The sequence below is a fragment of the Musca autumnalis genome, unplaced genomic scaffold (genome assembly GCF_047663935.1).
Source record: "Musca autumnalis isolate F117 unplaced genomic scaffold, ASM4766393v1 scaffold_4, whole genome shotgun sequence".
Classification (NCBI taxonomy): Eukaryota; Metazoa; Arthropoda; class Insecta; order Diptera; family Muscidae; genus Musca; species Musca autumnalis.
Window position 1 is genome coordinate 87,569,149 of NW_027411977.1, and position 14,424 is coordinate 87,583,572.

General features: G+C 33.3%; 2 protein-coding genes across 3 annotated transcripts in view; both read right to left on the reverse strand.

Moving 5' to 3' along the window:
* Baldspot (elongation of very long chain fatty acids protein baldspot) overlaps window positions 1-4,020 on the reverse strand; it is a 133,868-nt gene extending 129,848 nt beyond the window's left edge. The window contains exon 1 of the mRNA XM_073986570.1: window positions 3,809-4,020. The gene's annotated coding sequence lies outside the window, so the exon portion shown is untranslated. The remainder of the gene's footprint in view (window positions 1-3,808) is intronic.
* A 7,805-nt stretch (window positions 4,021-11,825) lies between these two features.
* Galphaf (G protein alpha subunit f) overlaps window positions 11,826-14,424 on the reverse strand; it is a 33,850-nt gene continuing 31,251 nt past the window's right edge. For both annotated transcript variants that reach the window (XM_073987828.1, XM_073987827.1), the window contains exon 5: window positions 11,826-12,910. In XM_073987828.1, the coding sequence (XP_073843929.1) occupies window positions 12,214-12,910 (697 nt within the window). In that variant the 3' untranslated portion in view covers window positions 11,826-12,213. The remainder of the gene's footprint in view (window positions 12,911-14,424) is intronic.

A 14,424-nucleotide genomic window follows, 5' to 3' on the forward strand; every position in this document is an offset into this window, starting at 1 on the left:
TAGGTAGAAGGCCGAAACTAAACAGCAATCGACCGGAAGGTTCATGAAAGAAGAACTTCGAAGCAAATGCTCGCCCGAAAAAAAAAAATGGCCATGTGGTGACTATACAGCTTGAGCAACGTAGGACGGCTAATTCTGAGTCACTACACTACAATTTGTTCGCCTGAAGTGTCCTTAGAAATTCCAAAAAGGAACAAGAGAAGACGAATCATTGTGCACCATAACAAGGCGAACTCTCACACATTCGATTTAAATTAGCGCCTTTTTGAGCGGACAAAACGTGGAATTGATGGGTCATCCGCCGTACAGCCCTGTCTTGGCAACCAATGACTTAAATTTGGTTCCGCACATTAAGAAAAAAAGGCGTGGTCAAAGGTTTTTGTCGCCAGAAGGTGCTAGTGTAGCGTTTCAAAACCATGTTTTCGATGTGTCTCAATCGGAGTGGAAAATGTGCTTCTACAATTGGTTTGAGGGCATGAAAAAGTGTATAAATCAAGCTGGAGACTACTTAGGAAAACAATAAAACTGTTTTTGATGGTAATAGGGAGACTTCTCTCATATCAATGAGTGCACCCCGATTCATATTAGCTCAATGATATGGGACTTACAGTTTATCGCCGAGTCCGAACGGCGCGTCCTAAGACACACTTGTAGAGAAGTTTTACATGGCTGAAATACTCAGAAAATGTCGCCAACATTATTGAGGGGTACTTTGCCAACGTTGAAAATTTTGATGTTTGACTGGCCGGTGAATCGAATCCACTACCTTCAGCGTGCAAGGCGGGTGTGCATACCATTGCACCACGTTGGCACCCATGGTTTTTGATGGTAAATATTCGCTTTTTCATTGTCTGACCTGAAGGTTATCGTGCAGTCCTCTTATGTGGCAGTTAGTTAAATTAGAAGCATTCCGATATTATGTGACGAATGAAAGTTTTAATGGAGAAATTCTTGGTAGATTGGTAATTACATTGGGAATGTTGTTGAATTTTAAACAACCATAATATTCTATTCCTCGTTTGAATATTTCAAGTCGACATATTTTCTCATATAAGCTATTCCATATAACGGCAAGATATTCTTCGATACATAGCTGTGTTGCTCAGAAGTTGGGTATAATCTTGGTAGTTTGTAATTACTAACTTGTGTACTCTATTCCGTACTCTTTGGAGCGATTTCAGATGAACATATTTGTTGGACCTACATATATAGTTTAAACGGCTTCGCACTCGTGCCTTATATAGCAAAAGCGTAGCTCTAGCATTAAAGTTCTAATCAGATTTTCTCTATGACCATCCTAATCATATATGCATTTGCATAGGATTCCGCTGTCTAGTAATATCCCAAATGTAGGCGTAACTTTTAATTTAAAATCTTTTCATATCAATATCCTAAGACAAATTATTTTGCAAATGTACATACGCCCGGGTACTTTGTTGATTGGGTTTTATAGATGTGTTAAACTACGTTAAAACTTATAATATGGTCAATTATATGTATAAGAATTTCCAACCCTGTACATTTATTTTAAATTTGGCCTCATTGTACACTTATTGCTCTATTCTTTGATCTATCTGTCACTTTCTGTAAACATCAAATGTAACTTAATAAAAATCGGACTCTTTTATCCACGGCAACCGAAGGAACCACAACACAGCTCGAAGGGAAGTAATAAAACACTAATACAAAACTTACTTGGATTTCCTTTTCTTCAAACCCCCTAAGGTAATCATTAGCCACACTTCGATGGCTTTTGTGGTGATTCTCCTATCTCTGGAAATTGCGTGGCTATCCTCTCTCTACGAGGTTTTGAAGTGTTCAAACAGTACCAGAAATTGCCCTGTATTATTCTATTCTAAAACTATATGGTGTATCACTTTGTATACAACGGGGTCGAAATCGAATAATTTTCGTTTTTGTTTGAGTTAATCTCAAGGTTGTTTAACCGACAGTATTTTGAATAATATCAGCGTCATGTTCTATGTGAAATTTTGAGAATAATCTCGCGTTTATATGGACACGGAAACAATATATCATCGGCGTAGATAATCAATTTTCCATAGAACTCTAAGTTTCGAATATCATTCAGGTATTAACAGAAAAGTAAGGCTCCTAGTACGCATCCATGCGGTACATCATGTTTTATAGTCCCAATATCTCCTCTAACACCGTTTACTTCAACAAATTGTTTTCATCCACAAATATAGCTTTATTGTAGATTTACTCCCTTGAATTCCATAGCAAAATAGTTTAAAAAGAAGACTAATGTAATCAACAAATCGAAAGCTTTCGAAATATGAAAAAACGTTGTAATTTGAATCTAGACCTATAAAAATAGAAATGGGTTGAACACACGCTGTGAAATTCCACGAAAAACAGCTGTAAAAGCCTTGGACTGGAACCCACAAGGGACTCCATATAGTAGTCGACCTAGAGGTTCTTGGCGTAGAAGTTTACTAAATAAAGTCTGTTAACGACAAATTTATCTGGTCTCAAGTTGAAGCAATACCTAAAGATCGTAATAAATTTAGGGAACTTTGTACGGCTCTGTGCCCTTCTTACCCGCCGCTAAAGCAATAATAATTTGGGAACACCTACATCAAGTATCGGGTAAACGATGCAGCAGTTTTAATTTTTATGAATTTGATTTGAGTTGCCAATCCCATTGAATATCTGTCAAATAAATCTACCGATATTTTCAAAACTCGTACCTACTTTGGGAGTCAGTTTACTTTATAATTAGGTTTTAATGTAAGTACACCCCTGCAGATACTTAATATACTCGAATGTGGTACTATTTACTATACATAATGAGGTCCATATCTATTTTTTCATTAAAAAATTCAGATAATCTCAAATTGCACCCATAAAACGTGTAATAACTACTTCGGTGATGTGATTGGTAACTGGGCTTAGGCAATATCTTCTTCGTTACTAATGAATTTCCACGAAAATGTATAAAACTAACGGAACAAGTTAAAGACTAATAAAAATTCCAGTTTACAAAAATTCAAAATAGTTAGGTGGTTGTGTTCTCAGCTCTTTCAATTCTAGCTAGCAACCACCCTTAAATAAACATTGCCGTCCATGAAAAGCCGACAAATGTCGCCGCTCTCTACCGCCACCACTTATTATTTACTATACAATTTAGAAAGTTGTCTTCTTTTTACAAAATTTCTTTTAAGCCCAACTTTATGTCCATTTTTTGCTGTCTACTTCTCTCTGTCAGTCATTCAGTCAGTCTGGCAGTTTGTTTGTTGGTCGGTCACAACGTAACAACAACTCATGAAGCCAAAATAAACGAAGTAACAAAAAAACTGCCACATCCACTTTCCCACACCAAAACAAAAAAATTGTTCATTTTTCGTTCTCTGTTGGCAGCAGAGCAGTCCTGCCCATTGAGAGAAATAAAATTTAGTTTGTTCCTCCAACAACATTTTTTTGCAAATGCCAATTGGAAAATGTTTTCTCTTGTACAACAAACAGGCGGGCCGACAGACAGAATGTTTTGTCTGGAGCAGATGCTACTCTTGCTCTTCTTTCTGGTTACAATGTATGACGGACGGGGTTTTGTTATATTTTATGTGTTTCCTCCACTTTACTTTCGTAAAATATCCCCAATTTTTTTTACACACTGTCTCTCATCTTATACTTCGTGGTTGCTGTTGTTGTCGTGTTTTTTTTCTGTGGTAACTGAATAGTATGTTTATCCATAAGATTTGCACATTTTTTCATTCGAAATTCACAGGAACTTTTTTTACATAAAAGTTTATCTTTTTCATTGAATATTTGAATAATTTTTATTTACATTTTTAAATGGATTTGTTGTATTGCAGGTGTTTGTCTTGTTTTATTTCACTTTATTAAATATTTCAATATTTTATGTTAATTTCTTTTTTTTTTGGGGAATAAGAAAATGATGTTTAATCACACACCGAAAATAACCAAATAACCGCCTACCACGTTCTCTCACGGTGGTTTTTTTACGACTAATTTTCTTCTCGTATTTTTACAACAGTTTTTATCCATTCGTTGATTCATTGATATAGCGCAACGCTCTCACCATTTCATTCTCTCGTGGTAATGCGTAGTTTCATGGGAAATTTTCTTGGTGGCGCTTTTGTCGTTTTTAACCGAAAACGGGATATTTGTTTTCAATGTTGTCAAATGATTTGTTTATCGAATAAAATTGATGGTTTTGTGATAAGCTCCAGTAAAGCCAATTTGTCAATTATTGGTGTTCCAAAACTGGAAAAATCTACCAATTTTTACTATAAAGGAAAATTTGTTATCGTAGTAACAAATAGTTGCTTCTTGCAAGTTCTGGAACAGACCATATATTTCAAATTACACATACTGATAGGAACCAAAGTATGCTAATGTCATGTTCATACGCGCATTTGAATCACGTTGTTCGCTCTCAAAATTATATTATATTTTAATACTTTTTATTTACTGATTTGAAAGAAATTTTCCGCCAAAAGACGAGTAAAATTAGTTGATATGGACTGAAAAAATATTTTTCCATCTTTCAGTTATCTATTTAATATTAAATTATATTATTTTCATTCATGTTTTCTATTTTTTCTCACAATTTTATTGTTTTCAGTATTTTTTTTTTTAATTTTTCTATTTTCAAAATTATCGGTAGAGAGAGACCTGCCAAAATAACTTTTTGGTTTACAGACTTTCTGGCAGGCATTCGATTTTTGAGACAAAATTTGCTATGATTTGAATGTATACTAATCGTTAAACCGTTTACTTTTCATTCAAGTTTTGCAGGTTTTCTAAAAATGTTTGGGTTTTTAATTTAGTTTAATTTTGATTTTTTCCTGTTATAATTAATTTGGGACATATTTTATCGTCGTTCTGAGAGTAATTTAAATTGAACAATGTAAAAAAATCGTTCGATCTCAAAATGTTGCATGGGAAATGAACTAATTATATCGTAATTTGGGTTCGAACAACGAATAGAGACGAATTAGCCTTAGTATGAACAAGGCATAATAGAAGGTAATTGTCATGGTACAAAAACACAGGTAGCCGCATCGGCAATTGTTGGTAACATAAGGTGTCAAAATTTGACATCAATTCAATGCAGTTGACACATTATGTTACCATCAGCTGGCATGATAATGCTACCTGTATTAAGATGATTTCATTTTTAGCTTTGTTCCAGAACTAAAAAGTTTTTACAATTTTTACCACTTTTACACATTTTGCGTTCCCGTACACAAAATTTATATGAAAATCTTTTACGACTTTTACAACTTTTACTACTTTTACCACTTTATAAAGTACGGGAACAGGCCATTTGTATGCGAAATCATGATAAATTTTGCATGATTCCGCGCGAAATCACGAAACGCCTTCGAAATCACGAAAAGACGCCGAATGTAAACCAAACATTATTGTATACCATGATACAATGAAAAGGTAGCCTTATCGACCCAGCTGACGGTAACATAATAGTTGTGTTCCTTTACTTACCTGAGGTTACCATTTTTACAATTATTAACCTGCAAAGCGTTCTTAACACCAAAAAGTGGTAAAACTGGAAGCAATTTTAAAGGTAGAGGGAGAGAGAGAGCAAAAATGCATTTTTCTTCTACCAGACAAATTTCTTCGGGAATAGACCAGGGATGGAAAATTCAGTACAATAGTGCTTTTTTCAGTACAATTTCACTATAAAAAGTACCCAAGTACCCCCGCGGCCAATTCAATACCACTTCACAGACTCTAGTCTAGAAAATTTTTATGTGGAACTAAAAATTCAAAATGCAAGATTAAAATTGCTAGACATTTTTAAAATCTGGATGTGTGTACCTTCATGGGAATTTACCAAAATATTAAACAATATTGATAATTTCCACCCATTGAGAATCCGAAATATCAATTTACAGTATCGAAGTACATTCCAATATGAGAACCTGCAATACCTCCTTTGCCAGTATTGGCAAGAAAATAGCAAAAATACAAACCTTTTTCACAAATACATTTATAAATTTTTAAGTACCCTGTAGGGACTGTGTCCGATTTAAAGCTCACATAAAGCTAGCTTTTTTTTAAACATAAGTGGCATTTTATCGATCATTTTGCCTTATGCCAACTGACTAATTTTACAAGGCGATGAGCGCCTGAGTAGTCAGTATTGTCCAACGCCAGATAACTTTTCGACTGATAATAAACTAACTTTTTTTGCCTATTTTTAGTCAGTTTAAAACATAATGTGAAAAAAAAAAACAATTTTTGTTTCTGTGTGTTTTTAATTTTTGACTTTTCATATTCTCTCTCTCCCTCTCTTTGTCTTTCTCTCTCTCTTTTTTGTTAGAGAGAAGAAGTGGCAAATTTGTATATTTCCTTTGTGTTCCTTTTTAATTCCAGAATAATATGAGTAATATGTACGAATATGTTCAGTCCATCAACACTGTATTCTATAACTGGAAGCTGCATTTATACGAAGAATATTAAGAAAAAGCAAGTGCGAATTATTTATACATTTGTGCCTTATTTCTTCGACAAATACAAATACTTTGCAGACGGTACATGTTTCTGTTTTCAGAGTGGTTAATCTCTAGATAACTTTTCGACTAACTTTATATTGGTCGAAAAGTTATCTAGACATGGACAATTGCCGAAAATTTTTTCTGTTCAAAGTGGTTCATATCTAGATAACTTTTCAGCCAGTTTTTAGTCAGTTTAAAAATTATCGATGTATTATCAATCATTTTATCAACTGGTTAATAAAAGTACGATAGGGCTGTCGATGTTGTTGGGAAATACAGTTTTATTTATTCATACTTCTTCTGAGTCTTTTATACGTCAGTGCCATCTACCAATATTTGGTATAATTTCGTTGGGATTGTAACTCTACTATAAAGCAGTTTAGCAAAGACACACATACATATATGAAAAACCAATATAATTTCAACTAACCGCCAGTAGATGTCACCATGCTATTTATCTTCCTAAACCAAAGTCACACGCTGAAGTATTTACTAAATATAATAGATATTAATTCATGTTGTAAGAAAGAACTAAAATGACAATTATTTTTGAAAAACTGCGACTTGAACTGAGTGAAAGGTGGAAGTTGCGTTGATGTTTGAATATTTCAAAAACTATCACATGACGGCGATTTCACTGTGATTGTAGTCCTAAAATAGAAAAAAGATGCAAAACAAATACGTCTATAAAAACTTTCAATCAACGATTTTGTGTTAAGGAATGTTCAGCCCAGTCAAAATAGATATTTAAATAGCAAAAATTTCAATAAAACTGATTTTTTAGGGTAGCTAGGGTTTGCTATTAGATGTAATGTACTAAAAGTTCTTATCGATCCCATATGTGTAAAAAAGCCGTTCTAGGTCAAAGGTAAAATTGTATAATTGTTTTAATTTTTAAGGCCCCAACACATATTGTCCGTAGCGAGTCCGTCGGTCCGTTGAAGGAATGACAAATCAGCTTATACAGTGACTGTCACTGAAAATTATGCAACGTGAAATAAAAAATGTAATCGCTGATAACTTTGAAATGAATAGAGATTTTTTAACAATTCAAAATATAATTTTGTAGCCTGAAAAGTTAGTTGTCTTTATGATGTCATATAAAAATATTTCATTTACAGTACCGTTATACTAAAATTATACCGGAAAGCAAAAAATTGGCATTTTAAAATTGAGCATTGAAAATGATGCACCACAATATTCGATTAATAATTTCCAAATTGTTGACTTTTTATGCCATTTTAGTAATGATAATGGTATATTAATGGGTCCCTATCGTTTTCAGTAGTTTCGTCATTAATTACGACAGAAAGAATGATTTTCCTGTAGTGCGATTCCCAAACTCATTTTTTGAGGTGCCGACAAAAATCGTTAAATTAAAAACAAAATAAAAAATATCGGCAATTAACGATATTATTCATTAAATTAGTGACCAATACAAATTATGGTCTGTTCCAGTACTACACATTTTTACTCCGATAACCGATTTTTCCTTTATGTTATCGAAAAAAATAGTAAAAATGTGTAGAAATGTGCAGTACTGGAACAAACTATTGGAAACAGTGTTGCCAACATTTATTTGAATTTTTCATTCATAATTTTGCATTTAAATGTTACCGATGTTTGTCGGTAATACCCACAGTTTATTCAGTTGGACACTAATACTATTTTTACATTTACGAAATCCACTCGATTTCATCTGTCAATTCCTTTGTGTATACGTCAAATGAAAACTCATTTGAAATCGAAGGGATTTCATTTGACGTTTGAGCAATGAAATTGACAGTTGAAATCGAGTGCATTTCGTAAATGTAAACATAGTATAAGCCCACCTGATTGGTATGTTTTTGTCAAAAACATTATTGTAATTTAAAATACAAAGAAACTCAAATCACAATAATATAAAATCTATTATGTTTGTTGTCAAAAGTTGTTAACAGAACTCTGAATAGCCGACCTTCTAATACCCTAGACAGACGGCAGCGTTAATTTGCATTGATCTGCATTTATTTTTATACCCTAGACAGACGGCAGAGTTAATTTGCATTAAAAATTCCTTAATTTGAATTAACTTTTTACCCTGACAGACGATAGTTTCTGCATATATGAAACAGCTGTTTGTGTTGTTTGTTTGTACCCAGCAGACCATTTCATAAAGCTTTACCATTGACCTTTTCACCACGATAATGCAAATATAAATTAAATTTATTCGCGATATTTTTGAGTCCTTTTAATATTAAAAAATGTCGCAAAACTCTAAAGGAACATTTGAAGAAGATATTAGCTTCGTTCCCGTACTTTTTAATAGTAAAACTCGTAAAAGAGAGAACTGCAAACAATTTGTTGTCACACACAAGTTTTTTGAAATAGTTCGGGAACGGAAAAATGGAAAATACGTCAAAAAACTGGAACAAATGTCAAAGTCGGCGTATCAGCCAATCAGACGCCGGCAACCATGTTACTATTTTTTTACTCGCCCAAATTTGTCGTGTAAAAAGTTTTTAAAGAGAGCGTCATTCAGCGCCATTTTTGTTTAAAGAGAAGTGAACATTTTACAACTTTTTTGTGTACGGGAACGGTTTTTGGAGTAAAATGTGTAAAAGTCGTAAAAATTGTAAAAACTTTTTAGTTCTGGAACACAGCTATTATTTTCGATAGAATTGGTATGGTGGGTAATGAAATGCTTGTGAAAATAAAAATTTTAAAAATAGATTTGACAGAAGGCGCGAAAACCGATTAGCTGCTATTCTATTCGAGAAAGACCACTACTTATTTGAAAGAAACGCGAAAATTTCTGATTTGTTTTCCTTTTTTATTTTCTTAAACATGGAAATTTGACAAAAGACAATTGATTTTCAATGCAAATTGTGTCTCAGAGCATGAATATGCTCTCTCTCCTACATGAATATGGGCTCTCTTTTACAGCATTGCCATATTGAAATACCTAAATACAGTTTAAATTTCCTTTGATTTTGTGCATTAAGAATGTGGATAATGTACGAATTAATTTGAATTAAGGCAGTTAATGCAAATTAACGCTGCCGTCTGTCTAGGGTATTACCATGACAGACGAAAGTTTCTGCATTTACGAAACTGCTGACTGCTGGTAAACAACTTTTTTGTTGTTGTTTGCCCTGCAATTTGTTGTTTTCATTGTGTCTCAGAGCATGAATTTGAATATACTCTCTCCTACATGAATATGGGTTCTCTTTTACAGTGTTGCCATATTAGAAAGCCTTATAGCCCATTTAGATATGACTTCATTAGCCGGATTTAGGACATTATCAGGTTTTATTTGCTAAATCCAGCCAAAATCTACCAGATTTCCCATACAAAAATAATACCCCGGTTACACTTAACCGGATTAACCCAGTGGGTTTGGATTTAAAATGTCAATTCCATAGCGCAAACGTCAAATAAATCCTCTCGAAGTGGGTTAACCCGGCAAAAAACTCTAGTGTAACCGTACTATAAATCCTCGTATTGAGTGGATTTGTTTTAAATCTGGCATAAATCCCCGTATAAAACTCTGTTTTTGCAACATGTTGCTAGAAAATAACCCTGTTCGATAACTTCGTAAGTAAAAAGTATTTGCAAGTCCTTGCAAGTACTTGCAACTACTTCTCATTTCTCTTTTTTTGAACAAGTTTGTTATCGAACAACATTTTGTAAAAGTTTGTACAAACTTTTGGGTTGTCGAACAGACCTAATACAAAAAGTTGCAAGCTGGCACAAGAAAGTCCCAATTTACATTAGGCGAGTTTACTTGCGGCAATTGCCAGTTTGTTGGTGAGGGAGGGTGCTGAGAAGCAAAGGGTTACCATATGCCTCACCTCTCTCTCCTACAAAATGACAATTGCCGCAAGTAAACTCGCCCAATGTAAATTGGGACAAACAAGGTAGATGAATCGGTGAATTGATACACTAAAAATAATTTAAAATGTAAAAATTTGTAAACAAGGCGGAAAAAATAAATTTGTTTTGATGTACAAAGTTGATTTTAATCAACCATCACTAATATTTAGGATGTCTAAACGATAAAATAATTCGTTTATTATTTTAGATGGGCAAACTTCGATAAAATAATTTTTTATTTGCTCTTTAGTTAACATTAGTAGCATTTGTGCTAACATTTTCAGTATTAATGGGTACTTTACACGACATGTATTTTACATATGGGTTGTCACTTTTTATATACAAAATGTATACGCAAAGTGACAACACATATGTAAAATAATATATCGTCTAAAGTACCCATAAACAATAAATTTGTAATTTGACGTATACTTCTTGAGACGAACTCAATTTACAAAAAATTCTCTTGACGTTTCAAATTCGATCAGATGGGCTGAATCATCTACCTAGGTAATTGTGCTATGAACAAAAATCAGCTGACTCCCATTTAAATCCTCCAAAATGTATATCTAAATGCAATGAGATTTGTACTGGGTATAACTCAAAAAATGAGTTTGAGAATCGCACTACTGACACTTAAAAAAAATTATTCAATACACTAAAAAATTATCTTGAATGATTTCTTCAGTGTCTGATATCACAATTGTATTTGGATTTTTCAATCGACCAATAAAAAATAAAACTAGTAATAATTTTGTCTTGTACGTCTATGTATTTTATCATGGTAGAATAAGAAAAGGTAGCAGCAATACACAGCTGACTGAACTGGGTTGTAACGTTAGTGTCAAATTTCATATGACATTTTATACATTTATTTCTATTTCGATGTTCATTAGGGACATATATTTTTTGAGAAAAAAAATATATCATTCGGAAAAAACATTTCCCAGAAAGACTTCTTCATATCAATGATATGCAACCTCCTCCAAGTTCGAACGATAAGCCGCGCAGTAAATCCCCGCTTGTAGAGGCGATACAACATTTGTTAATATGTGAGGTATTTTGTTAAAATTTAAAAAAATAAAGCCCTAATAAACATGTGCTTCTTTGATTTCTAAAACAAAACATTGAAACAGCTTCTCCTTTTTCAATGAATTTCCAGCGACCCCAAACTTTTCTGCAAGAATTCTACTTTCTGCGAGAATTTATGTATTTAGTGGAATGATGTGGAAACATAAAAATTGAAAATGTAACGAATTTTCATTAATGTTTTCCAAAATATTCAACCAAATGTGAAAAATTATTAGTTTTTTTAAATTCCAATAATTTATAGACATTTCCTTGTTTTGTTTACCAATACAACTGGCAGTAATGTTACAAACAAAAACAAATTCCTTTGTGGTTGTTGTTCGAGTTGTATTTGTTGTAGTATTAACTTTACCTTGTATTTGTTCTACCATGGTATTTTATATAGAAAAAATAATTTAATAATTTATTGCTTTAATATTTTTTTATAAATACAATCGATTGTCAATATCTTGATTTCCAATAGAATGTTATAACTAATAAAAATACAAAAGTTATATTGTTATAAATCAAATAATGATAACTTACAAGTAAATGTCTAAATCTAAAATTATAGTACTAACTATAGATTAGAAAATAGTTTTCCTTAGAATTCTACCACTGAACATCATCGAACTTATTCTAGATTTCAAAGTTTCTTATAAGTGATTTACATTTAGAACTAAAAAAAAAACTTAAAGATTACATCACAGTCTATGGAAGTGAAATCCTCCAGGGGGGAAACATTCACTGAGAGAGGTGCCAAATTTTGGTGTTGCTGGACCTCTCAAAATAGATTCATATCAGCCAAATTATCGTGCAAAATCATCTGATGGACATCATTGAATACCTTACGTATACAACTGGTATCTGTGGCCACGGTGAAGTGATAATAACATTCACGTTTCGAATTGTGGTTAATGAGATTGCGTGATGGCCGCTTAACGGGTTCTTCTGTGATATCGATAAGTTTTTGTTTGATGAATTTCTTTGTCCAATCACATTCATCAAAACAACTCTCAGCCTGAGGACTATTACAGAAATCTTCAAACTCGGGGAAATAATCAACGATGTGTTTACCAGCAGCAATTTTTCTCCGCAAAATGTCCTGCTTATTGAGGAAGACAATAAAGCCAGCTGATGACAGGAAACGATTTTGCCAAACACCACGGAATAAACTCAGAGCTTCTACCAAACGATTCTGTTTAGGATCTTCACGTAGTGTCTGATCGAAATCACTGCACGAAATGAGAAACAGCACAGCCTGAATACCCTCAAAAACTTGTATCCATTTATTGCGCTGATCACGTTGTCCGCCAACATCGTACATGTGAAAGACTTGTTCACCACCACCCAAATATTTGGGTATTTGTACACGGAAGGATATGTTGTGAATGCCGGTGGTTACTTTGCGGCTGTGGAGGATGTCTTCTGTGGTGGGTATGTAGTCATCTTGACAGATGCGTTCAAAATTATCCAAGAAACTAAAAAAGAAAGAAAAAATAATAATATTAATTAGTGGATATTCATCATATACAAGATCTATTTAACAGGTCACGTAAGTAGCACAAATACAACTCTGTTTTTGCCAAAAATTCTTCAATATGTCAAAACGTTTGTTTACGTTTTCATACAATTTATTCACAATAACAAAAAATTTGACAGATTGAAATCAATCATCTGGTCATTTTACGCCACCTTATTATTTCATCATGATCATATATTATTTAGTGAATATTCATTAAAGTAGGACACATGAATATCAATTCAATTCTCCAAAAAACAGCTGCTTATGATTTTTTTACATTAAATGCCAAATTGTTGTACTCATGATGCAATACATAAGAAGCCATAAGGCCAGCTGATTTCACACAATCTGCCAAGTTCATTGTTATTGTGAATTTATCGTATGAAAACATAAACAAAATTTTAACAACTTGGAGGACTTTCAATCAAAATAGTCTTGATGTTGTAGTTACTGGTTCAGTTTATTAAATGCATCATGGTCGTTCTTATTTGTTTATTGATTCAATCACAATAGAATAGTTTGACATGATCGGGTGTTTTTGCTGTGGACCTGTTAACTGGGCCCATGGCGGAATAAAGCTGAAAACACATCCAACGTTTGAGTAAAGTTTTGTGTTGGGAGTTGAGAAAAAACAACAACAACAGGGCGACGCCGACATCAAAGTGCAGCGTTGATCTGTTTGCCGGCATATATTTCAACTGAATTTGAATTTTTCGGCATCATGCTTAACAGTGTAAAAATGGCCAAAACGACACAAAACTTTACCATACGTTGGATGTGTTTTCAGCTTAAGAAAGTTGTAACGCCAGAAAACGACTGATCATCATTCTAGTTGTCAAAATGCATTATTTTGAGTAAAATAACATACAAAATGTTAACAAAAATTAACAAGTCCAGTAACATCTTGTAAACGACTAAGGTCTTTTGCATTGTATTGTAAGGTAAACGAACAACTTCCAGTAACAATTCGTAAAAATTTTGAGTAAACGAACACACATTATTACTTTTGGTATCTCTAAAGCCACACGCTCAAACTCTCATACGAAACTTTCCCATTATTTTGGCGTTCATAGATCGAGTTCCATATTAAAGTAATTTTATGAAATTACTGTATTGGGGAACTCGACCTAAGAACGCTAAAATAATGGGAATGTTTCGTATGAAAGTTTCAGCGTGTGGCTTTAGAGTAAGTTCCTGGCGCAATAATTAAGGTGCAACCATGGTGGAATAAGAAGGTGTTACATCAAATCATACCAAACGTCAAAATTGTTCACAATAACGCATTGCTGTGAATTGCTTGTTTACCTTTTGTATGGGATTTTATTCACAATAATGCATTTTGACAACTAGTGTGATAATCAGCTGTTTTTTCCCGTTGTACCTGTATTATTCTACCATGGGTGCAACCATGATGAAATTACAAGGTGGCGTAAAACGGCGTGGTGGTGGGGTTCCGATCTGTCAAATTTT